Source organism: Mytilus edulis, chromosome 1 (assembly GCF_963676685.1).
Source record: "Mytilus edulis chromosome 1, xbMytEdul2.2, whole genome shotgun sequence".
NCBI lineage: Eukaryota > Metazoa > Mollusca > Bivalvia > Mytilida > Mytilidae > Mytilus > Mytilus edulis.
In genome coordinates, this window is record NC_092344.1 from 9,359,290 (window position 1) to 9,387,221 (window position 27,932).

At 32.8% G+C, this 27,932-nt stretch overlaps 1 protein-coding gene across 1 annotated transcript; it reads left to right on the forward strand.

Annotated features, from left to right (window-relative positions):
* Positions 1-102: 102 nt before the first annotated feature.
* On the forward strand, positions 103-27,749 carry LOC139523437 (3'-5' exoribonuclease HELZ2-like). The gene is made up of 17 exons (XM_071317485.1): positions 103-461; positions 1,433-1,472; positions 1,708-1,814; positions 2,404-2,613; positions 4,351-4,387; positions 9,025-9,167; positions 9,652-9,786; positions 10,461-10,518; positions 11,454-15,084; positions 15,276-15,361; positions 18,771-18,908; positions 20,135-20,272; positions 21,049-21,647; positions 21,957-22,178; positions 24,350-24,506; positions 26,309-26,476; positions 27,398-27,749. The coding sequence occupies exons 1-17, from the start codon at positions 171-173 to the stop codon at positions 27,604-27,606; spliced, it is 6,369 nt and encodes a 2,122-aa protein (XP_071173586.1). The 5' UTR covers positions 103-170; the 3' UTR covers positions 27,607-27,749.
* The last annotated feature ends 183 nt before the right edge of the window (positions 27,750-27,932 follow it).

Genomic DNA, 27,932 nt, shown 5'->3' on the forward strand with positions numbered 1-27,932 from the left:
CACCTGACAAAAAAGTAAACAGTGCAAGCTAGAGAGAACAGTAGTTTGTCGATGATCAAATCTAAAAACAAACAATCAAAAAAGCAAGATAAAAGAAATTAGTGAAATGTGAAATAATTGGTGTACTATTTTTTCTAAATTACAGTTGACACTTTTGTTTCTTGTTGAACATGGAGAATACCGATGACGACTGTCCCTTACCTGGGATTGAAAGTAACCCTGCTTTTCATGTTAATGTAGTCACAGAGCACGATTCGTTTTCAGACATCGATCCTTATTACAGTGATGATTCAGTCGCAACTGATGAAAAGAGTAATACATCGATAACAGATGATACAAGAGGGTTATTTGGCATGCAAACACAGCAAATGGAAGAATATGAAACCCCTGAAGAAGAATCTGAAAACCCTGAAGAAGAATCTGAAGCCACGCTTATAGAGGTTTATCATGGCGGAAGTATGGTAAATCTAAATTTAAACGGTTTGAAACAAGTTAGAACCATATATGCGTGTGATATAGATTTAATAATGCATTGGACGACTTTTTTGGAAAAATATAATAGGATATCCAAAGTCCAAAGATAATATTGCGTACAGAAATTGAAACTTTAGTACAGTTTTATGATGCATTTATGTTTCCTGTAAATTGTACTATGACCAAAGAGATATTTTACTCATTATTTGATAGTTACAGTCTCTTTGTGTTCCAAACAAAAAAATGCTAAATCAAAATATAAACCGATGTTCAATTTTCGAAAAATGATTTAGAATATACGAATTAAAGCCAAAAACCAACCAACCTGAGTAAACCGTTGAAACATCAAACGGAGTAAGACAAAAGTAATTAAAATCACAAAAATACTGATGATCCCCGAGGAAAGTTTAAAACGGAAAGTTCGTAATCAAGTGGGAAAATCAAAGGTTATACCGGATGCAAGTCAGATATTGCTCCTCTTGACGAACATTTTGGTATCTAAATTTCTATGACCGTTTAACCTTTTGTGAGTTGGTTTCTGGATGTGTTTTGATTATTTCGTTTGGATCATGTCTTTTTGACGCCTTTTTCCATATTCATTTCAATCATAAAAAGTCATATTCAACAAGATACAAGAAAAAATAAAAAATACACAGAAATTATCTAAAAAACTCATAATGACACAAAATGTATTAAAATTTTAGATGAATATTCTTAAACCATTTTAATGTAAAATGATTTTAGATAAGCTACTTTCTTCTGTAAAATCCACAATTGACATCCATAATTGACATGTCGTAATAAAATGACTTTGACGCCATACTCTATTTCTTAAATCGTTATATTTTCAATGTATACAATATAATCGAAAGCAAATTAAGGGCTAGCTCAAAACGCTGCTTGATAATACAAAGAATGTATACAAACTTATTTGTTATTTCGTCTTTCTTTTCGTTAGTGCGCAGATAATGAGTTGACATTGGAGCGTTATTACCAAGGTATGTATTCTGCCAGGTGAAAGGAAATTAGGAAATTAAAAATAAAAGGCAAACAATCACCGGATTAATAAGTTGGTATTTTTATTCAATGCAAACTATCACAACTTATATAACAGCTTTTTTTCAGCGCAAGTAAATGTTGTTTTATAAGTGCACATTTCAGTCATATTGTAAACTTTTTTTTTATTAAAGAAACAAAGGAAATTTAAAGATGAAAATTTTATAATTTGTATAGAATTTTTCCGGAGGAAGACAATAGAACCTTACCGTATACATCATTTAGAAGCCAGCGTTCTCTGGATTCCTGCCATTGAAGAAATGTTGACCACTGGTGACTACAGAGTAAGATCTATTTTATATTAAAAGATTAAAACTGGTTTTAAAAATGAAAAAAAAAATCAAAATCAAAAAGGGTTGATCTGTTAACCCATTTTTTGGTAAGTTGTATTCTTTTAATGCAAGATGGAGAAATGACCGATTTGTTAAAATTAAACGTAATGTTTAAACCGAAAGTATTAATCGCTTTGGACGCATGAAATTAATAACCTGTTGTTTTCATTTTGTCGGCACTTGGTAGATACTCTCGCTTGGGAACTATCAGTTTACGAGGGTATCATCAGGTTGGTAGTCAATTATTCGGTACGGACATGATATTTAAAAACCTTTCTTAATTTGTCGGTTTATAAATTAATAAATTATAAAGAAACTAAGGTTTTACCTCCCTCAGTCAAAGTTGCTCTAAGAAGAGTTTGGTTTTTATTTTTAAAAGTTATAGAGCACTTCAACGGTTTCGGATACATACATCTTTGGCTTTTAATTATTCGGCTTTGAGCATTTATGGCGAAGGTAAATCCAGAAAAGTGGTTCGGACGCATGAAATTTATAACGTGTTGTTTCCATTTTTTTTTCTTGCATTTGCTTTTTTTTCCAGCGCCTAATACGATTAATAAGAAGTATAAAAGATTCAGCTGATGAATTAATGGAAGCAAATGCTAAATTCTATTGCACAAAGGCTTTCTATGTGTATCTTGACTTAAACATTTCCTTGATCATCATGAAGGAGAATCTGAGTGACCCAGGTTGCATCGTCGAAGATTCAAGAAATATCTCTTTGCAGATAACAATATGTTTACTTTTCATGGTATGTATTACAGTTTGTGTTATTAATTGACCAGCACTTTGTATTACATAAAATATAAATCCTGGCTCTATTTAAAGGGGCACTAGCTGTCAAATTCATGGTCACCGATCAGACTCAAATTTTCATATTTGATTTATAACAATGTAAAACATTTATCCAAACTATCAAAAGTCTAAAATAAACAGTTTACAGAGCATGGGATCGGTTGTATGTAGGTTCGTTTCGTGTGTACTTTAGTCCAGACGCCATCTAGTTAACTATCTATTTGACCTCAGATGACCATATAAGCGATGCAAACATAAATAAAGATATGAATAGATTCAGTCAACACGTGCAATTGGATTTTTATAGGTCTGTGTGATTTTATTTTATAGATTAAAAATATATGTTTTTACCCGTATGGAAATGATTTTATGTGGATCGAATCAGTTATTAAATGATTAACTTTTGTTTCACTTTCATTGTTGTTATTCTTTTCTTTAAATAACCAGTACACATACAAAGCATGCGTTGTCAATCTCTAGCTAGGGGTTAAATTGAAGTTCACACGAATTTAATGAGGTCGACTTATTCACTTGCAAGTGAATAACTAATTGTCAATTTTTCTTAGCTTAAGTTGACAAAATTGAACCATTTGGGTGTTAAAAGCGAATTATTGTTTCACTATTTCACTTTCATTATTGGTTGAACCAGAAAAATCTTACTTTAGATTTTTTATTTATCTCGTAGCTAGTGCCCCTTTAACTGAAGAATAACATAATAAGAAATACGTATATGTGTTACTATTTTATTGTTGTTAACAATACAAACGAAATCAAACAAAAATAAAAACTCATTAATGTTTTAGAATCTAAAACTAACACATCCACCGTTTTCTACTTAACAAAATGCCTGTACCAAGTAAGGAATATGACAGTTGTTTTCCATTCATTTAATGTGTTTGAGCTTTTGGATTTTGCCATTTGATAAGAGACGTTCCGTTCTTAAATTCATCAGAGTTTAGTATTATTTACTTTCACCTAAAAAAACTACAAACGTTTTGGTAAATGAACAAAGTACTTAGTATTACAATGTTTCTATTATCTCTGTTTGTTTTGCTCACACATTGGTTTCAATATAATGGAATTTTACGCGATTTTGGCTGTACCAAACGAAATCAAACAAAAATAAAAACTCATTAATGATTTAGAATCTTAAACTAACACATGCACCGTTTTCTACTTAACAAAATGCCTGTACCAAGTAAGGAATATGACAGTTGTTTTCCATTCGTTTAATATATTTGAGCTTTAGATTTTGCCGTGTGTTAAAGTTCTTTCCGTTTTGATATTTCCCCGCAGTTTGGCATTTGTGATATTTTACTTTTACTCAAACAACATACTGTTAGCCCTAGACTCTAAACTCCGGCCATAGACTGTCTGTGTCATTTTGTTTCTCTTGTGGACAGTTTTCTCATTGGCCATCATACCACATCTTCTTTTTTATATGTAACACAAATTTTAAGATAGAAAGTGACATGCGGCGTTCATATTGACTATTTTATATTACATAATTTGTTATACAATTGCACAACAACAAGACTAAAATAAGAACCAGGTTTTACGTCAGTAAATTCTGGAACGTAAATGCTGATAGTAAGGTTAAAACATATTGGTATAAATATGCATTGTGAATTGCAATTTTACCACTTGAACTACAAATTTTTTTGTTATACGTTGCATTTTTTTTTAATTTCAGGGGCAATATCGGGACGCTTGTCATATTTGCAAGAAAAGTAAGCAACCATATTTGGACATATGTTTTGTAATATTGTAGCATTTGTTTTAACAATTCACAGTATTGCAACTTAAAAATCATTCTTACAAAAATTCATGCAATTGTGGTCATTCACCAATTACATGTAATTACGTTGCGCACGATGTTGGTACCAATTCCATTTTGCTATAGTTTAGCATAAAAATAAATACGTAGACTGGTCAGTTCGATAAAAATATAATGATTTCTGATTGAATTCATTACATCACACTTCGGTATTGACATGAATATCAATAATGTGGTCATTTTTATAAATTGCTGTTTACAAACTTTGAATTTTTCAAAAACTAAGGATTTTCTTATCCCAGGCATAGATTACCTTAGCCGTATTTGGCACAACCTTTTGGATCCTCGATGCTCTTCAACTTTGTACTTGTTTGGTTTTATAAGTATTTATATATGAGCCTCACTGATGAGTCTTATGTAGACGAAACGCGCGTATGGCGTACTAAATTATAATCCTGATGCCTTTGATAATTATTGAAATTAAAGTAAAAAAGGAACAGAAATTTAAAAAACCGGGAATTATAGCACCTAATTATCCCATGTATTTGCAAAAAAGTTATGTCCAACCTTTCTTTTTGTGTGCAAAAGATCCGAATTCCGTTTCTTTTCTACGGTATTTTTTCTCTGATCATCGTAAAACTTCACAAGAATATTGCTATTGTTATAGTTATTCGCGTGTTAAAGATGAAGAACTGGATCTGCCATCACTGTATTGGATACCTAAACTACATAAGTGTCCTTACAAACAACGGTATATTGCTGGGTCTTCCAAGTGCTCCACGAAACCTCTTTCTAAATTATTACCATCTATTTTATCAGCAATCAAAGACGGGCTTCAAAGTTATTGTGAAACTGCCTATTCTAGAGGGGGCGTGAATCAGATGTGGATACTTAAAAATTCCAAAGATCTTTTAGAGTACATACAATCTAACTCTCTTTCATCTTGTAACAGTATTAAAACATTTGACTTTTCTACTCTGTACACTAGTATTCCACATTCCAAACTAAAAGACAAATTGAAAGAGTTGGTATTGCTTTGCTTCGTAAAAAAGAATGGCCAACGTAGATACAAGTATCTTGTCTTAGGGAGGGATAAATGATACTTTGTAAAGGATCACTCTGATTCGAACAAAAAATTCTCTGAAACTGATATTATCAAGATGCTTGATTTCTTGATTGACAACATATTTGTTACGTTCGGAGGACGTGGTTTTCAACAGACTGTCGGCATTCCAATGGGAACAAACTGTGCCCCTCTACTTGCCGACTTGTGTCTTTATTATTATGAGGCTGACTTCATGCAGGAACTTCTTAGGGAGAAAGATAAGAAGTTAGCACTATCCTTCAACTCTACTTTTCGCTATATAGATGATGTTCTTTCACTAAATAATTCAAAATTTGGAGACTATGTGGAACGCATCTATCCAATCGAGCTAGAGATAAAGGATACTACAGATACAGTTAAGTCGGCCTCATATCTTGACTTACATCTAGAAATTGACAATGAGGGTCGGTTGAAAACAAAACTTTACGACAAAAGAGATGATTTCAGCTTTCCAATTGTGAACTTTCCATTTCTAAGTAGCAACATTCCAGCAGCACCTGCATACGGGGTATATATCTCCCAATTGATACGATATTCCCGTGCTTGCATTTCATATCATGATTTTCTTGATATAGGGTTGCTGCTCACAAGAAATCTATTAAACCAAGAGTACCAAATGGTGAAGTTGAAATCATTCCTTCGTAAATTTTACGGACGCCATCACGAGTTGGTTGACCGTTATGGAATAACCGTATCACAAATGATATCGGATCTGTTCCTTACGTCGTAACTACAATCCCCTTCCCTTTCCTGAATGTGACCTACCGAATTAGACTATTTACCGGATTTGTTATCACATAAGCAACACGACGGGTGCCGCATGTGGAGCAGGATCTGCCTACCCTTCCGGAGCACCTGAGATCACCCCTAGTTTTTTGGTGGGGTTCGTGTTGTTTATTCTTTAGTTTTCTATGTTGTGTCGTGTGTGCTGTTGTTTGTTGTCTTTTTCATTTTTAGCCATGGCTTTGTCAGTTTGTTTTAGATTTATGAGTTTGACTGTCCCTTTGGTATCTTTCGTCCCTCTTTTAAAGCAAAATCAATATCACTGAAACCGTAATCCGGAAAATGTTATTTTAAACAATTTGAAAAATGTCCAAGCATATGCAAGTATATTTCGGGTTTGCGCATTTATAACGTGAAATTGAGAAAAACTGAAAGGAAAATATTTATCATATTTTGAAAGTTTTTTTTACTTATTTCCTGGTTCATGATATTTTTTTTGCCGGAAACAATGCGTATAGTTTCTATTGCAATGACTTCCAAAAAGTAAAACCATCTTGTCCCGAAAAAAATAAATTCAGGTTTTAACACGTTATCTATCAAATAAGCATATTTATATCATAGAAAATAAAACAGTCAGTAACGGTTTTTCTGTTTTTCTTTTTAAACAATAAAGCGTTTTATATTTTTTCGTTAGGCAACGAGTTTTTTTTTGGATCGTTTCAAAAAGTAAAGCCGTTTTGTCCCAACGTTCGCAAAACGTAATTGAACTGGACATAAAATAAAAATACATGTATACATTATAATACAACCAATGTATGAGAAAGGAATAGTTTAAGTTTAAATTCAAATGTTGACCAGATGAGATCGATATAAAAAAAAATATATATCGGGATAGGTATTTTTTTATAGCATATTTGTTTTATATAAGGAACATTGCCTATCTGTAAGTTTTAAAGCGTCAAAAGATACATATAACTTTTTCTGTTGATACAATGAAATAGATAAACCCCATTGCTGACAATTTTAGCAAACAAAGGATATACCACAAAAATTCGGAAAAAAAAAGGAGAAAATTTAAAACATGAATCACGAATGTTTAACTTCCTTAAAAAAATAGAAAGAGAACGGAAACGGAAACGGGAAGAAATGCAATAAAAGGAGTATGTACAAATGTATAAATATATAAAAAAATAAGAAAAATGAATTCAAAATCTTATCTATATTAAAAATAAATCTGTGTAAATTTGGAAATTAATGTATCAGATCCATTAATGCGAACTTCTGCCGAAAGAAAATTTGTCAATTATGGCCTGGAAAGACTGACAATCCTGTAAATGAATATTCATTTAAAAAAAATCTATTCGATCACTTTGAGCTTTATTTGTTAAACTATCCTTTTCAGACAAACCGAAATCGGTTACCAAATTCACAACAGTAAATTGACCTCATTAATAATATGCTTGAATGCCTGAAACTTTCTTTGACATCGTCGAAATAGCATCATTTTAAGGGACGTCGTGAAACGCTAAGTAGTAACAACATCGTGCGCAACGTCAATGCAATCTAAATGATACCTAATTATGAAGCACGTTTGTTGATTTTACCAAAAATGTTTTTCTTGAAAATAAAGACGTATTTTGTTAGTTATATATGTTTCTTTAATTCTTCGTCAATTTATCCCTTTCTGCATCCATTGTATAAAAAAAGATTAATCAACGTGTGGTTCGTTTGATCTCAGTACTTCATTGGTTAAAATCAGATTATGACGTCGAATTTTCTTGCTTTCCTCTGAATTTCCTATTGCGACGGCATGAAAAAAGGCGACCATGCCTGATTACGTCACATAGAAAGAAAACATCCTCTTTGCATATCATTCGAAAAGAAGGAATAAGTTTGCCTGCATAATGTTAGAAAATCATTAGAAAAACAGATTCCACCATCAAATCTCGTGTAATACGATATGTATCAACTCTCGACAGTTAAATTTTAAATATTTAAAACGCTCGGGCAAGCCTCGCGTTTTAAATTTGAAAATATAACTGTCTCGAGTGGATAAATATCGTATTACACTCGATGCAGTGGTAGAATCTATATACATATATTGAACTTCGTTCCTGTTCATTGTAAACCTTTGATTGTGTTGCAAACATATTCTTCTACAAACTGGTATTAATTAAAGTCAACTCTGATGTTCTGAGTTCTAATCCTCCTCGTCACAAATTGTGTTTGACTCCAATTTTAATTGACAAGGATTGCCAGTTTTCCTGCCGAAAGTCGGTTGAGGTACAAATTTCTTATGCTGGTATCTGTGATGATTTTGTGCTTTTTTAATTTTTAAAGATATACCGGATTTCTCAAATGTCAAATGCGCATTCCGACAATCAATGTCTCTTCAGTGATGCTCTAGGCCAAAATATTTGAAAATCCAAAGCTTATTAAAAATACGAAGAGCTATGAACAAAAAAAGGACTGACTAAAAAGTATAGCCAAAGCTGGGCAAGAAATCAGAGCTTTGTATGAGGAAGATGCAATCCTTAATTTTAAATAATTTAAAGGACGAATTTTATGTATTTTCATGACAGTACCAAAGTACTGGCTACTGGGCTGTTGATACCTTATGACCGGTTTATACCACTACACCGGTAGAGGCTTCGTCCCAGTGGTAATAAAAGCATAAACGGTACATTTTTTCTGCACCAGATGCGCATTTTAACGTGTCACTTTAACAATACACACTAGTACTGATCTTTTACTTTTTACAGTTGATGCTCACTCTCCGTTAAAACCAGGAAATTTAGCGTTCAAAAAGTTTTTTCTTGTATGGATTGAAGCCCTCATCAAGCTGAAAAATATAGATATTGCGAAAAAGAAGATTGATCATTACCTCGAATTGGCAACAACTAAGGTAATGGACATAAAATACCAATTGGAAGGATAAGATATATAACAAAACTTATTTTTTGCTACTATTTCATCATTATATAAATAAATTGTTCTGCATTTCCGAAAGTAGTATAGTTTTGGAAATTGAGTTGAAGAAAAAAAATTTAACAGTGAATAAGAACTCAAATATTTCTAACCATATCAACAATTGTGAGTATATTTTGTAAAGTTATTGTCAAACAAACAAAAACTGACATATGGCCTTGTGAAATAGAGATACCTGAGAAGCGATTTTATATAATAGATTGCTAGTTTCTTAACTGTATTTGGCAATATCTTTCGAAAGTTGGGTCCTCAAAAGCTATTAACTTCATACTTCATTTTGACACAGTTAGCCATCTTTTTTTTCTTTTTAAAAAGACACTGATGAGACAATTGTAGACGAAACGCGCGTCTGATGTGCTATTTTGGAATCTATATTGAGTGTATTGATCTTTTACCAACAGGAAGACCAGGGAGCTGTTACTCCTATGTTGTATCAAATATACAAATTAGAAGAAGAACAAAGGAAGATAGAGGACGAAGTTGTTGATAGCGATAATGAATATGTTAAGGATTCTAATTATACTGGTATTAAACAGGTTTGTACATTGTTAATAGTGTTATCCCCATATATTTTGATCAACCTGCATAAGTGTTTCCAAATGGTTTGGAACAGCTTCATTGATTAATCGCAAAATAACCAAAAAATTGTCATACATGTCAAACAGTTCTATAATACCGATATAGTGATTAAGATTATAACACAATGTTGAATGCTGTACCCCCAAGTTTTGACATTTTTACCTATTATGTGTGTTTGTTTTATTTACACATCGTTGTCAATGTATTGGAATTTTATGCGACTGTCATACAAGTGGCAGAATTCATAAGCTATAAACCCATGTTCAACCCACAATTTTACGTAAGAAAATGCCAGTAATAAGTAGGAAATATGACGTCTGTGATCAGTACGATTGAACTTTTGATTTTGCGATTTTACTTATAACTTTCCGTTTCGAATTTTCCGCAGAGTTCTGTCATTTTGTTATTTTACTTTATACAAGTGAGAGGTTTAGCTAGCTTTAAACCCAGGTTTAAGACTCCCTTTTCTACTTGAGACTTAAGAAAATGTCTGTAATATGTATAATGCATATGACAGCTATTCTTTCGTTTGATGTGTTTGAGCTTTTGATTAGAGACTTTCCGTTTACAATTTTCTTTGGAGTTCGGAATTGTTGTTATTTTACTTTTTAATAATTGATATTCATTACAGCAAAGAATGAAACAGGAAGGAATAAAGGAAAACCATCAGAAAAAGAAACGGTATCGTCGTAAGTAGTCTTAGATATTGTGTGTTTATGTTCTCAATTTAATTGTAAAACATCACTTTTGTTATGATCAATGTGAATGAACCAAATTACACGGAGTTAGCAACTAGCTAATACATTCGGATTTAATTTAATCACACAACTTGGTTAGAATAGCGCACGGGGCTCTTTTCCAGTGTTCAAACCTCACAATATCAATGATCGCATTCGATCATCGAGTTTAGGTACTTCGATGAATGTCACACAAATAAGAGGTTCAGTTAGCTTTATTAGAAGGTTTAATCCACGAATTTTCTTCACAAGAAAATGCCTGTTCCAAGTCTGGAATATGACTGTAGTTATCCATTCGTTTAATGTGTTTGAGCTTAAGTTTTGCCATTTGATCGGGACCTTTAAATTTTTCTTGGAGGTTGGTATTTTTTTATTCTACTCTTTACAGATTGACTCATCATCCCACAGAAAACGATACGATTTTTCGATTTTCAATTATCAGGATATGTGTTCTCAGAATTAGGTTTGCTTATAGTCCTCTTTATTTATCTATTAGTAAAAAAACTCATCAATGATACCAGGATTGAAATTTGTATTTGCGCCAGATGCGCGTTTTGTCTACAAAAGACTCATTAGTGAGGCTTGAACGTTAATTAATAATTATGACTATATCATTGATCTTTCACGTCAACACAGAAGTACACACGTCGTGTTTACATTTGTATGTGTCTCTCTCATGACAATTGATGTTAAAATTTCTGTTGCACTTTTTATACAAACAAAGGCATTGGTTTTATTTAGTGCTGAAAGGTTAAACGATTTAACGAGTTTTTTTGAATAAGAAGAATTTGTATGTTTTGTTTTTCTGATCCAACTCATAGAAGTAATCACCTATAAAATTGCTACATGTTATATGAGAAAATCATTTTAAACAAACACTGTTTCAGCAAAAAGAGTAAATGAACCGTTGGAATCATTTACAATGCCAACTTCATGGAATGGATTCCAAGGTAAATGGCCTAAAATCTTAAAAGAACTTTCACGCTCTAATGAATGTATCAGCTCTTCAAATGAAAACGAAACAATATACATTCCAAAAGGTCACGAAGTTTCTGATGTCGAAAGCGATGATGAATTTGACAAAATGTCTAGAGACAATTGGATAGGCTCTGATGATACAAGCAGTGATTACGAAGACGATGGTGACAGCGAACCAATTGATTATTACGAACAGAGTGTTATGATGTACGAACATAATCATGATAATGAGTTAAATGAGCATGATGTCCTTACAAATGGTATTATATTATCAGAAAGATATTTAAACCAACATTCAAAACATAAGAAACAATACTTTCAGTACGAAGAATTCTACGAGAAAGAAAAAATGATAGAACTTTGTAAAAGATCTCCAAACAAATTTAAGAAATGTACAGTTAAACTTGAGGCTGCGCATAGGGCAATATGCAAAATCACGGACCATTCTGGTGAAAAATCCGAAATTGAGATATCTGGAAGGTCGAAAATAGGAAAGGTTTTTAATGACGATGAGGTGTGTGTTGAAATACTAAAGGATGAGATAGAAGAATACAAAAAGAACAATCATATTGGTCCAAGGCTTAATGTTACTGTAGAAAAGTCCAAAATAAATTTGAAAGTTTATGGTCAAATAAGAGGAGTTTTGAAAAGATGTCATCACGCAAACGTTAAACACCCAGTATTTGTTTGTATGTTGGATGAAGCAGAATATCATTTAATGAGACCAGTATCAAAAGCAATACCAAAACTTCATATAATGAAAAGAAAGTGTACAAATGATTATCAAATTGATGTATACAATTATGATAAAGAGAAGGGAGAACTTAAACACAAAGAACTTTTCAATATCAAGCCAGGAGAAATAGAGAACTACATATTTTTGGTAGCATTGATCTGTTGGCATGACATATACCCACGTGGTGCCGTTATAAAAGTATTGAATGCAAAGAGTGGTATGAAAACAGGAATGGAAATCTTGAAACTTCAACACCAGGTGCCTACTACGTACAAAAATGAAACCATAGCAAATCTTAATTGGTTGCTAGAATTAGATGAACCTCTTGTGTGTAAAAAAGATAGAACTGACTTAACAGGTATGGAGATTTTCACGATTGATCCATCAAATGCTAGAGACTTAGATGATGCTTTAAGCATCGAAGAGGTAACTGACATATATAGAGTTGGTGTGCACATTGCAGATGTCACAACTTACATTGAAAAGGATAGCCACATTGATGTTGAAGCTTATGAGCGTGCCACAACTTTTTATCCCGGCCAAGGTATCAATCCATACCACATGTTGCCTAAACCATTAAGTACGAAATTGTGCAGCTTAATTCCAGGAGAAACGAGACCAACAATATCCATATTTTTCACCTTTGACAAAAAGAAAGGTCTCCAAAAGCATTTAACTAAAATTAAAAGAAGTCAAATAAAATCAAGTAAACAGCTGTCATACAGAGAGGCTCAAGACATCATTCTTAAAGTTGATACCACGATTTCAGATTCAATATGTAAGCAAGTTAATTGCTTGTTCAAACTTGCTAAAAACCAAAGGCTTAATAGATTGGGAAGTGGCATGTTTTACTTTCCGATGGCAGTAGACGGTGAGGATGACGATTTCACGGATACACTGGAGGCTCATTATTTGGTAGAGGAATTCATGATACTTGCTAATCATACAATAGGGAAATTTCTTATAGAAAAATTTAAAGATTGCATTCCACTTAGAGTACAGAAGCCACCGAACCCGGAGCAAGTAAGAACATGGTTGGAATCCCATAAATATTATGCTGATTTGATAGTAAAGTTACAGGAAATTCGGCCGTCTCCAACATTATGGCACGATCGAAAGCTAACAATTGAAAAAACTCCGACAGGAAGATATACTAAACTTCTCATGTACCAACATTGGGTTTGGAAAAAACTACTGTTAGCAATCGATAGAAAGGATTACAAAGTCGCTAGTCAAATCATAGGTTGTGATGAACTACATCCATTCTCGTGTTTAGCACTTGACGAGTGGTATGATTACCAAGAAAGAGCAGAATACAAATGTTCAGGCGAAGTACGTGCAAGACAAGATGGTTCGCATTTTACCCTAGGAATGTTTCCATACACTCAGTTTACATCACCAATTCGACGATATGTAGATATCATTGTTCACCGGTTATTGCATTGTGCTTTAGATAAGAAGGGTCCTTGCTACACAAAAGATGAAGTTTCCGAACTGTGTTGTTACTTAAATGAAGTGACAAGGCGAGCAAAGACTTACCAAAAACAATGCAGGGCGTTGACATGGGGATATAAATTAATGAAAGAGCCTCAAATTTTACATGGATTTGTTAAAACTGTTTCAGATAAAGAGATATCAGTTGTTTTCCCAGGTCATAGATATCTACCAAAAAGTTCGAAAACTATCCAACTAAATTATCTAAATGCTGCAAAGAAACCAGAATTTAAGACAGATAGGTTAAATGGTCGAAAAATTCTAGAACTTACTTGGAAAAAGAGATTATACTCCTTCAACGGGTATACACCTATCAAGAAGAAGGAAATTAATGAAGATGGTTACAGATTAAATCCTCATAACAGGGGATTTTTCCAGCAACAAAGGAAATGGAAAGAAATAATGGAGAGATTCACATCAGCAAAAAGTCCAAGGGATACAATGAAAAAGTTACTAGAAACTATCAAAAATGATGAATTAGGAGATTCGAAGGAAAACGTAGACAAACTAGTCGAAAACATACCATCATGTTTTGAGACAGTAAAAGACGTCAGTTCTGAGGTACGAGAAGGATCCATTACATTACAAAGTTGTAAGTTTACCATGACATTTAATCACCAACAAATAGTACCTCTTCAGCTATCTGCCGAATCCGTTAAGGGTGTACTCGTTCCACAAATCGAGATCTTCGATATGACAAAAAATGTCAAACATTGTTTCCTTCATGTCAAAGACCCTGTAAAATATCTAGAGCAATACGCAACTTCTCCGTCCAAAGAGAGGTACTTAAGTGCAGTCGATTATCTTAGAACGTGGAAACCATTAGTAGAAATGGAATCAGCTGCAAACTCAGTTAAAAGTAGTACAGCGACAATTAATGATGTTCCTGTTAAATTTCTCTCACAGTATGAAGGAAAATTTTCATTAGGCAAAGGATTTTGTGACCAAAGGAACATTGAGATAAACAAGACACCTTTAAGTGTGTTTCTCACTGATAATGAAGAAGCAATGGATGAAGAAAATGAGGAAGGCATAAAGGAAATTGCTAGTCCAGATTATATATGTATAAAGTGTCCGATTTTCAAACCGTCAATAGACAAATGGGATATAATCAAAGGAAATATTGCACCCACTGATTATATCATTTGGATGGCACATGCAAAAATTGATAGAGCCCAAGTTCGAAAAGGAAAAACCGATTTTATATTCCGACTTCATAGAAATAGCAAACCGGTTCCTCTTGAACTAATGAAAGAAGATAGCAGGCATAGATACAGCATTGAAATCATTTTCAAATCCAGTGCAGATCAGTAAGTACAAATATCTTTCATTGTCGAAGTACTTATTTATGTTTATTGTGTTTTAAAGTTTTTAGTTTGAATTATCATGTAATTTATAGATGCTACAAAAACTTTTAATAATAAGAAATAAACATATTGATATTAATTAAGAATGTGATTTTAAGAGTCAATGTTATCAACTCATTACATTTTTTTTAAAGGAGAATCGATGCAGTTCTCCAATGCCTAAACAAAGCCACCACCCTAGCTAAAGCCATAGCCTTAGGAACTTCAATGCCAAAACTTGGTAATTTTAATATATGTACTACTGTTGCCTTTATTTATACGTATACAAGAATGCAACAACACAAAACAATATTGACATATAAAGATTACAACAACACCAAAGCAAGAATGATAATAAGATGCTCAACACTAACTAAATACAACATTCAATGATATTTTGCACAACAAATATCCAAAGTGAACAAAACCTGGTGTGAAATAATGTCATAAGTGTTATTTGTTTTGCACAATAATGAACATCATACAAATTAAACACAATAAAAACGTATGTAGAAAACGTAAAGTTATAAAACATATATTACCTATGTATATAAAATTGAGAATGGAAATGGGGAATGTGTCAAAGAGATAACAACCCGACCAAATAAAAAACAACAGCAGAGGGTCACCATCAGGTCTTCAATGTAGCGAGAAATTCCCGCACCCGGAGGCGTCCTTCAGCTGGCCCCTAAACAAATATATACTAGTCCAGTGATAATGAACGCCATACTAATTTCCAAATTGTACACAAGAAACTAAAATTAAAATAATACAAGACTAACAAAGGCCAGAGGATCCTGACTTGGGACAGGCGCAAAAATGCGGCGGGGTTAAACATTTTTGTGAGATCTCAACCCTCTCCTATACCTCTAACCAATGTAGAAAAGTAAACGCATAACAATACGCACATTAAAATTCAGTTCAAGAGAAGTCCGAGTCTGATGTCAGAAGATGTAACCAAAGAAAATAAACAAAATTACAATAATACATAAATAACAACAGACTACTAGCAGTTAACTGACATGCCAGCTCCAGACTTCAATTAAACTGACTGAAAGATTATGATTTCATCATATGAACATCAGGCACAATCCTTCCCGTTAGGGGTTTAGTATCATACCATCATAACATATATGAGAAGAACATAACCCGTGTCATGCCAACAACTGTTTTTAGAATAAATGTGTTTAGTTCCGATGCAAAGACCTTATCAGTGACTCAATATTAACGCCAAAATATGCAATCTTTAATGACTTGACAACAGTATCGTAATTATATCCCTTCTTAATAGGTCTATTCAAAGGTTTTGTAAGTTTCTGAGGTGAATACTGACACCTTTGTGCTTATAAAGAAAATTTCCATACAAAATTGGATGTGAAATACCTGAACGTATTAGAAGTCTGCATGTTGAGCTATATTTACGAATGATGTCTTTATACCGATGATAAAATTTAGTAAATGTTTTGACTAGTTTGTGATATCGAAAACCCTGGTGTAATAATTTTTCAGAAATACATAAATTTCTCTCGTTAAAATCTAAAACATTTAGTATACATTATATAATTGACGTTGTAATTTTTATTCCAATGAAGAAGACCGTAATGGCTGAAACGTATAGGAAATTCTGTCATAGTTATTATATTAAAGATGAGATAAGATAAGATAAGATAAGATAAATAATAGTTTATTAAAGTGTCACATATTGATCTACATTAAAATACATAACAACGTTAACATCATAAAAAAAAGGATCAATACCCAGCCTATAAAGACTTACGAGACACTGTATATACAAATAAAAGCTATAACAGTTATACTGAAGGAAAATGTTTTTTTTATAAAAAGGCATAGTCATGCATTACTAATATCGGAAATTGATGAGACTGTCATTAAAGTGAGAGGGTTAGCGCTATAGAACCAGGTTTAATCCACCATTTTCTACATTTGAAAATGCCTGTACCAAGTCAGGAATATGACAGTTTTTGTCCATTCGTTTTTGATGCGTTTTGTTATTTGATTTTGCCATGTGATTATGGACTTTCCCAATTGATCTTCCTCTAAGTTCAGTATTTTTGTGATTTTACTTTTTACATGATTTAAAACTCATTAAATATGTACACACAATTATAAAATATCTATTCATGAATGCTTCAAAATAATAATATAGAACTTACTAATAAAAATCAACAATAAATACAAAAGAAGTATAATTACAGTTTAGTTCGCTTAAAAACGCCACTAGGGTAAAGGTTAAAAAAAAATCAGTAAGAATTCAGTTTTAGTTCAGTAAAAATTTTAGTAAAAATTACAGTAAAAATTTAACGATGAATTCAAAATAAATTCGTTAAGTAAAGATTTACAAAGTAAAACTACAAAAAAAGGAAATTTAAATCAATACATTAAGTTTAAACAATATTATATAAATTTTTAACGTCTCATAAAACATTTATGGAGTGTATTAGCCAAAAGTGGTTGGATTTCATCACATTTCATTAAAGATGTAAACTTGTGTGCAGTTGTTAATATTTCAAAATTGTCAATCAACTGTTTAGCATTTTGAAAAAGTTCAAATCTAATTTCCGAATAGAGCGGACAGTTCATCATGAAGTGTATTTCATTTTCTACGGTTGAATGGTCACATAGTTTACATAATCGTTCATTCAAGGGTATCTGCGGTCTGGAATATCGTCCCGTTTCAATAGCCAAAGGCAACGCTCCACTTCTAAAAAGTGTAATTGTTTGTCTTACGGAACGTGGGATGTTACGCTGTATGTATTGTTCAGTTTTAACATTTTCTTTGTATAAGCGATAAGTTCGTAGCTTATTTCCGTTTGGCTGATTTCTGTCATTAAAAAGATCTGATAAAAATTCATCATTATCTAGAATTGTCAGTTTGTCTTTAATTAAATGTACTGCTGTTTTTAATGATATTTGAGTGTTATTGACTACATCTGCACATTCAATAGAGTTTATATAACCGGTCACTTGCTTGTGCCATCCTTTCCGACGTCTTGAGGCCCAGTCCGACACCGTTGAAATAAGTCTGTCATCGTCTTTATTTTAGTCTACATAATAGACGGATGCATGACAGTTTTTGTTTATTGAAACACGTTATCAGTCCTTAATCGCCACGTACTGCGGAGTTTGATGTTCGTTTTCCTACAGCTAGAAATAATTTGCAGGCTTTGTTTTGAACACTGTTAATCACACCATATTGTTTTGTTCCCCATATACCACTTCCATAGAATAGGATAGGCTCAACTGTTGATTCATACAGCTTGAAGAAAACAGGATGAGTCATACCTCCACTACTTATAAATTTTCCGTATAGGGCGCCTAGTGCACGACTAGCCGACTTGTCCAATTTTCCAACAGCTTTTTGCATGTTCAAATGTTCATCCAGCCAAAGGCCTAGGCTTCATATGAATCAGCATATCCGATGTTAAACAACCAATCAGAGACTGCATATATAAAGATACATGTTTGTGAAATGTGTAAATGTTTGTTTGTGTGTTTGTGTAATGGCATGATGTTGAGTAAAATTTGGGAAGTTTAAGACGCTCAAATTATATTTTTATAATACAATAAAAAATGTGTCATCGTTACATTCACATATACAAAAAAAAATTCTGATTTTTTTTATTCTTTAGATAAAGGCCATTTTAAACTAGGCAGAGACACCGAACCAGACGTTACGGATATAGGATTGGTTGGTAACAACAAACAACAGTATAATGCTATACAGAGGGCGTTGACAACTTCATTTAGTTTAATACAAGGTCCACCAGGTAATTTTCTATACCAATAATTGTTATAACATGTGAAATATGGGATCATCAGGAATTAAATGTTGACATAGATATGAAAAAGTTAAAGTTTTTAAAAATTGTATCAATATTAAATATTACGAATATTTGGTGAAATAGATCATAGTCGAAAAAAATATGGCATCTGTTGTTTTGCTTAGGGAAAGACAAGTTCCGTTTTTTGGGATATACCATCAGCCAGAAATTAAATTTGAACAATAAGATAAAATTAAATTTGAACAATAAGATAAATAACAATAACATTGCTTATCATCTTTAAATGCCTTTATTCTTATAAAGTGGACCTGATGGTTGTTCTGTATAGATCCGTTTGGATTTTATCCTGGCTTACAAAATATTATTTATGGATAGTACATTTTTAAAGGTTAATCCGGGATCATTACTAAGTTCATTAAAATATATATCAGACGCTATGTATGTAAATCAATTTCAGACATAATAATCTTTTCTACATTTGAAAAAGTGAACTCATTTCAAATTATTTCCACTAAAATTCAACTTAAGAATGCTGAACATTAAAATATGTGCATCAATTTAGGAGATAACTGTATTGTATTTTAAGCTTGGCTTTCGTAAAACGTATATTACTGTCGCAAATTGAGTTTACCTAGCGACGCGTAGCGGAGCTAGGTAAACGGATATTTGCGACAGTAAAATCAAGTTTTACGAAAGCAAAAGGGTGAAAATTAATTGGGTTCGTGTTGCTAATTCTTTAGTTTTCTATGTTGTGTCATGTGTACTATTGTTTGTCTGTTTGTCTTTTTCGTTTTTAACCCGGGCGTTGTTAGTTTATTTTTGATTTATGAGTTTGACTGTCCCTCTGGGATCTTTTGTCCCTCTTTTATCGTTACAAACAAATTGCATTTAAATTGAATATCATAGTAACCTTTGTTTTAATTGCTCGGTCTTTAGTTTTGTAAATTGTTGTATGTCTTATGATGTTATTTGTTCATTGCTTTGTCAGTTCGTTTTGAACCTTTGATTTTGAATTTTCTTTTGGTATCGCATGCTTCTTTTTCACCAAGTACTTCATCCTATAAACTGAATGTTTTGGGTTTTGCGTTTATGATCAAGGTTAACTCAGAATGACTTTTAGAAACATGCTGTCAAATTCATTATTTTGGATCTACTTATACACTTATAAGGTTCCCATAATTTTCAATTACAAACTCATATTTACATTTAAGGTACTGGAAAGACCTACACAGGTATCAAGCTGGTTTACCTGTTTAATCAAATCAACCTTAAATGGCAGGAGATGGGTCATGAAATGAAACAGATTATTTTCTGTGGTCCATCAAACAAATCAGTAGACCTGGTGGCAAGTAAGTGGTTTTAGTTCACCTGGCCCTACGAATCAAGTGAGCTTCTCTCATCGTCGTCGTCGTCTGTTAACTTTTACAAAACACTTCTCCGCTGAAACTAGGTTGAGATCTATCTGCCCTGAAATATTCAGACGAATCAGAAAACACGTTGTTGGGTTGCTGCCCCTCAATTGGTAATTGTAGGGAATTTTTGCAGTTTTTGGTTTATTATCTTGTATATCATTTTAGATAAAAATAAACAGCAATAATGTTCAACACAGTAAGATCTACAAATAAATCAACATGACCAAAATGATCAATTGACCCCTAAGGAGTTATAGCCCTTTAAAGTAAATTTTTAACAATTTATCGACATTTATTGTAATCTTTTACAAGAAAATTCTTCTCTGAAACCACTGGGACAAAGGCCACTATCTTCATTAGGGTATGGAGTTTAAAAATGTGTCCTATGACCACGCTTGCCAACCAACATGGCCGATATGGCTAAAAGTAGAACATAGGGGATAAATGCTGATTTTAGCTTATATCTCTGAAACTAAAGCAAAAGTATTATTGTTCAATTATTTTATGCATCAATTGTAAATAGAAATGTCAGGTGAGCGACACAGGCTCCTTGGAGCCTCTAGTTTTCGTAAACAAATATTACAAACTGACACCATTAAGCAGTTTCTAAAGTCAAGTCTCCCAAAATAGATAAATGATATTTATATACAGAGCATTTCAACAAAAGTTGTTTGTCTTTCGCTTTTGATATCTAAATATATCTAAATTTTTAGGGTGGATGAAGAGAAGGTTAGGCGATAACTGTCCCCAAATGGTTCGATGGTATGGGAGTTCTATTGAGGATCAGGAATTTCCTATTCCTGGAAAAACGCCTCCAAATTCACGTGGAGAAAGAGCAAAGGCTGACGAAAATTTGCGTGGAGTATCCATGCATATATTAATTAGGCAGCTGGGAAAACCTTACCAGGAGGAGATTTCTGCTTATGACAGGCAGTTTAAACAACATCCGGATGGAGTTGATTATAAGGTTGTAACAAAGTACAGAAGCATTATCTCTAAAGCTGTTATTGAAGAGGTCAAGCGATATGACGTTGTATTTTGTACCACAGCTATGGCAACAAATCCTAAACTTCTGAAAGGAACAAGGGGTAGGATTTTTCAAATTATCATTGACGAATGTGGAATGTGTACTGAACCCGAAAGTATAACCTCCATTATAGCAACAAGAGCTGAACAAGTAGTACTTATTGGTGATCACAGACAACTACGACCAATTGTTAAATCTACCTACGCCGCCAAACTAGGATTAGAAAAGTCTTTGTTTGAAAGATATGCCAATAAAGCAACTCTTTTGACTTCACAGTACAGAATGGTATGTATCATATCAATAATCCCTTATAACCATTTAGAACCACATTATTTGTTATAATCAAAATAAAAGAATAGCCAATGCTTACTTGAACTTTTCTAAAGACAACTGCTAATTCTTAAATATTTAACATATTTGGGTTTAGCTTTTAAATCCTCGGTATTTCAAACATTAGTTGCATTCTTTCAGTGTCATTTCAAATAAACTAAAGTTAATAACAATATGTATTTCGATCATCTCAACTGTATATTTGGACGTCTGTGCTGTATCTACAATATATCAATAATCCAAGTGATTTTATTCTATTTATAGAATCCTGAAATATGTGCATTTGCTTCGCATCAGTTTTATAACAATAGATTAAAAACAAAGCCGTCATGTACATGGATGACCAATATTCCATTGAGATCTTGGATAAATAAAAATATTCCAGTAATATTCTGCAATGTTGCGGGAAAGGAGGATTATCTTCCTTTTGACACAGATGAAGGAAATGAACAGTCCTGCTCTAACCAAGAAGAAGTGGAACATGTGGTATGTCAATTATTAAAGTATGTTTGAAAAAGTCTTCTAATTACCACTGAATGAACTATAAGTTATTGAACTGATTATGCATATATTTGCATGGCTAAGGTGTACAAAAAAAAGGTAAATTTTATTTCAGAAGGATTAAGTAAATTAAGGATTGAGTAAGGATTATGTAAAGCCTGTTGTTGTATTTGCTCCTGAACCTTCATATATAAGACTTATAAAAGGTCTGGCTTCTAGCAGATGAGATAAACGTTATTCTTGATTTTCTCATTGATATCGGTTTCATACCAGTATACGGTTTGGGTTTTGATCATTGATCGAGTCTACACGATGACCTGTAATTGTTAACTTCTACGTCATTTGGTTTCTGGTGCAGTGTTCACGCTTTTGCTATAACCAGATCTTCTTATTTTCATAGTATAGTGATATCATTACCACTGTGTCGTTACCGCTGCTCCACTGCGAGAGAGTAGAATCCTTCCAATATTCTTTGAATCATAATATACATGGTTCGTGTCAAAGATGACAAACACTATGGTTCAATCTTCGTAACCATAATTTTGTCTGATTTTCATCGAGTTCGACATCATTGAATGAGACTTAACGTATTGAACTGAGCTACACTGATGATACCACTAGTGCTAAACAACAATATATCGCTTACAGGGCACCTGAGATAATTTTTAAGTTTAAGTTTTAAGTAGGGGTTGTGTCTTTCAGTCTTTAGATTTGTATGTTTGGTCTTTTTGTCGTATTTCGGCTGTTGTCATGTCGTTGTCAACTTTCAATTTTTATCTTCGTATCTTTTGCAATTATTTTAAGTATAAAGTATGTGTTTTTTCAAGATTTTTCAATGAGGCAGTATCATATTTTGAACACCTCTTACAAAAACATTCAACAAATAAACTCATCATAAATACCAGGACTAAATTTTGTATATACGCCAGACGCGCGTTTCGTCTACAAAAGACTCATCAGTGACGCTCGAATAAAAAAAAGTTAAAAAGGCCAAATAAAGTACGAAGTTGAAGAGTATTGAGGACCAAAATTCCTAAAAAACAACAAACAAACAAACAAGCGCAAACATTTTTAAATTTTAGAATATTTTGAAAAAGTGTATAATCACAAAAAAAAAAACTCCGTGGAAAATTAAAAAAGGAAAGTCTCTAGTCAAATGACAGCTCAAACGTATCAATAACAACTGCCATATTCCTGACTTGGTACAGGCATTTTTTTATGTAACAAATGGTGGATTTAACCTGGTTTTATAGCTAGCGAAACCTCTCACTTACTTTCCTTTACGTACACTTTACCAATCTTTGTTTATCACAAGAGAAAATTTCGAGTTCCTTTTCGTTTCCTAAGGCATTTGTCCCGTAAACGTTTCTATTGGGGCCATTTTGTTTTGGTATGGTTATCTGTCCATTCAGCCATCTGTTTTATCAGGAAGAGATAAGAAATTTCGAACTGAGCAGATTATCGTCTCAACTTGAAATAGTTTAAATATTCACAAAGTTGAGAACGTTTCAAAATACATACCAAAATCAGGCGTTTGGTTCAGACTATACAGTTCTTTCAACATTAAATCGTAATACTGCGAGTACTCTTTTACCATAAATACTTCTAAGACTTCTAAGAGACATTTATGTATGTACACAGTTGTACTAAACACCATTATGACCAACTTCCGTTAAAAAAAGTGCAACAACAAAATACCAATGTTCAAGGTAAATTAAAATGAGAGGAAGTATATTAAACCTGACTCAATCAACGATATCCTGACTCGGAACAGTTACTTTCCTATTTTCTCGTTTCTCATTTTATATAGATTAAACCGTTTGTTTTCCTATTTGAATGGTTTTGCACTAGTCAAAATTAAAATCACAAAAATACCGAACTCAGAGGAAAATCCAATCGGAAAGTCCATAATCGCATTGCAAAATCAAATGACAAGACACATCAAAAACGAATGGACAAGAACTTTATGGATCTTTATACCTTGCTGTTCGGTGTGAGCCGTTTTGTGACTTGGATGGAGAGTTGTCTAGTTGGCACCCATACTACATTATCTATATATTAGGTTAATGTTAGAGTAGTATTGAAGGAACCGATTTAAAAAAAAAGAAAAATACAAACCTGGCAATACAGAAATAGAATAATTTTGTTTTGAAAAGGTAAAGATTTTTAAACATCTGGTTGATGAAGAATTGATAGATCCAGAATACATCAACATCATGAGTCAATATAATGCCCAGTGTACAGCTATCAGGAAATCACTAAATGCAGAAAAGTTTATAAAGTTCAACGTGAATACAGTTGTAGCTAGTCAAGGTTTGTCAATAACTTTTATTATAACAGAATATGGACGTGTTTTTCGAGACATGTAGAGTTCAATGATCATTTACTACTTGTATTTGTAATTTCAAAATGAGATATAATTGATGTCTATCAATGAACCAAAAAGTAAAATCACAAAAATACTGAATACCGAGGAAAATTCGAAAGTCCCTAATCAAATTGCCAATCAAATGATAAAGCACATCAAACGAATGGATAACTTAAGACAACAGTAGTATACCGCTGTTCCGAATTCATAAATAGATTGTGAAAAAAAATCTGGGTTACAAACTGCAACTGAGGGAAACACATCAAATATAAGAGGAGAACTACGACACAACAGAAACACAACATTAAATTGTAACACACAAATAAACAAACTATAATATAACAATGGCCATTTTCCGAACTTGGTACAGGACACTTTAGGAATGAAATAGTAGTTGAACCTGGTTTTGTGGCATGCCAAACCTCCCACCTTTATGGCAATGTTAAATATAAATTAAAATGACATTATTACATGACAGGACTACAATACAAATAAATGGGAGAACATATAGGACAGAGAATACGCTAGACGCGCGGTTCGTCCACACAAGACTAACCAATGACGCTCAGATGAAAAAAGTTCGAAAGCCGAAAACAGGTACAAAGTTGAAGAGCAATAAGGACCAAACGTACCAAAAAGTTGTGCCTAATACGGCTAAGGTTTTCTGCCTGGGATAAGAACATCCTTATTATTTAGAGTAATTCATACTTTTGCGAACAGTTAATTTTGATAACATGACTATATAATAGATATACATGATAAACCGAAGTAGTGAATAACTACAGAATAGGAACAGCACATAAAAATTTACAGCCGAGCTAGCCAAAGCGTTAAACGCACAAAGTGACGTCACATTTAAATTTCTAAAAATACTAACAAATGACTTGGTACAGGCATTTTCATGATTTACTTTGGTAGTGGGTTGCTGCTCGCAATAAAGCTTTTAAACCAAGAGTTCCAAGCTGTGAAGTTGAATCATCCCTTCGTAAATTTTACGGACGCCCTCATGAGTTGGTTTACCGTTATGGAATAACCGTTTTTACCCTTTATTTTCACGAATGTGACCTACCGAATTAGACTGTTTACCGGATTTGTACTAACATAAGTATTACGACAGTTGCCATATGTGGAGCAGGATCTGCTTACCCTTCCAGGGCATATGGTATCACCCCCAGTTTTTGGTGGGGTTCGTGTTGCTTAATCTTTAGTTTTCTGTGTTGTGTCTTGTGTACTGTCTGTTTGTCTTTGTCTTTTTCTTTTTTAGCCATGGCGTTGTCAGTTTATTTTCAATCTATAAGTTTGACTTTCCCTCTGGTATCTTTCGCACCTCTTAAATAAAGTTAGGAACCGACAAAATAGTTCGCCTCTCTTTACAAAGAAGTTTAATGTTATTACTAAATATAACTTTGCATTAGTACCAATAAAATACTGATGAAATGTTTGCTGTTGTCGAAATAACTGTTCAGGAGTTTTACCGCTTGAATTATGTTGCAAGAAGAAAGGGAATGCTTGAAATGACAACTTAAGAACTAAATACACCTGTTGTGCTTTCTTTCTTTATTTTGTGACGTTTTAAGAGAGTTTGTTGGCTGAGGTTTTGAATGTGTTCGTATGATGAAAATGAGCAGTCATTTCGCATTCCTTTTATTTATTGGGTTGTGTTCATCCATATGGAAGGCCTAGGTTTAATTTTCTGTAAAAGAATTAATGATTGGTATCTCTTAATATTATGCTGATATATATGTAGGTGGTGAATGGGACTATGTTATCATGAGCCTGGTACGATCTTTACCACATTATAGAATAGAACCAAAACCTACGTTGGGCTGGTGCAAACAGAACCTTGGTTTTATCACTGACGAACATCAAACAAATGTGGCATTGACAAGAGCACGTAAAGGGCTAATAGTTGTAGGTAAGTTGACAGGATATTTGTCTTAAATATAAATAATCAAAACTAGTAAAAACAAATGAAAAATGATAAGATAGAAATGTCCGGTTCTTCTAGTCAGTACTGCTGAAAATGTTCAATGCTAATATTGTATATTTGTAGACAAAACCCCTAGAAAAACCCATATGATATCTAATAAAATTATTTTAAAGTATCGAGAAATATCCAAACAAAAATATGGGTCATGTTCATTCATATGGCCAAACAAAAATATGGGTCATGTTCATCCATATGGCATAGTCAAAATATGAATTATCTATTGTCAGAATGTACAACAAAGTGAAAAAAACAAAATGAAATTAAAAGACTTGAAATGGAACATGAAACGAACTATTTACTGACAAAGAAATATTTGAAAACTGGATTGGAAGATTGAAAATTGGCCTTGTGTAGTAGTTAATGAAACGAGCCCCTCTTTTTCAAAATAAATAAAAGTTTTTTATATGCATTAAACGTAGATCTCTGAACACACGCCATCCATTCTAATAAAAAGCCATACTTTCTATATGATAAGGTGACTAAGGAATATATCTGGGACAAGGTTTTCCCCATATTCGAATCCTATGGTGTTTTTCAGTATCAAGACTTGATATATATATACACATATATATACTATTTACTGACAAAGAAACGTTTAATGCATATAAAAAAACTTTTATTTATTTTGAAAAAGAGGGGCTCGTTTCATTAACTACTACACAAGGCCAATTTTCAATCTTCCAATCCAGTTTTCAAATATTTCTTTGTCAGTAACTAGTATATATATGTGTAAATATTTCTTTGTCAGTAAATAGTATATATATGTGTAAATATTTCTTTGTCAGTAAATAGTATATATATGTGTATATAAAAATAAATATATATATATATATGTGTGTATTATAGGACATAAGGAGTTGTTAACGTGTAATGAGGTATGGGGAAATTTTATTAACCATTATGGCAGACGGGGCTGTGTGGTTGATAAAGAAGAATTTCCACCACAACCAGTTCCAAAAAGGAAAAAGAAGAAGTCAAAGAATAGAGGAAAGAAAACGTTTGAAGAACAAACCGAAAATCTTGATCAGGTCAATAATGGCCATGAAGAATCCTGAATGATTAATAAGAAGCCTCTAAATACGCGTCGTGTAGTATGCTTTCAATTCAGATGGTTACATAATCTTTCAAATACATTCTCTATCTACTATAATTACAGTTATGAAATTAGTTTTATATACACAAATTTGGAGATGTGAAATTGTTGTCAATGAGACAACTATCCATCAAAGACAAGGAGGAAAACAACAACTTGTCACTGTATAACATTCATGAATAAGCAGAACTGATACCGTTTAGTAAATATAAAAATATAAAGATGTGGTACGATTGACAATGAACAATCTCCGAAACCAAAAAGATTGTTATTTAGTGGTCTTTGAAC

Bases quoted from the DNA above. Each gene is read 5' to 3' on its own strand.
- LOC139523437 (XM_071317485.1), top strand. From the start codon at position 171: ATGGAGAATACCGATGACGACTGTCCCTTACCTGGGATTGAAAGTAAC. The intron at 10,519-11,453 runs GTAAGTAGTCTT...ACACTGTTTCAG, and splicing joins GAAAAAGAAACGGTATCGTC to CAAAAAGAGTAAATGAACCG. The intron at 24,507-26,308 runs GTTTGTCAATAA...ATATATATGTAG, and splicing joins TACAGTTGTAGCTAGTCAAG to GTGGTGAATGGGACTATGTT.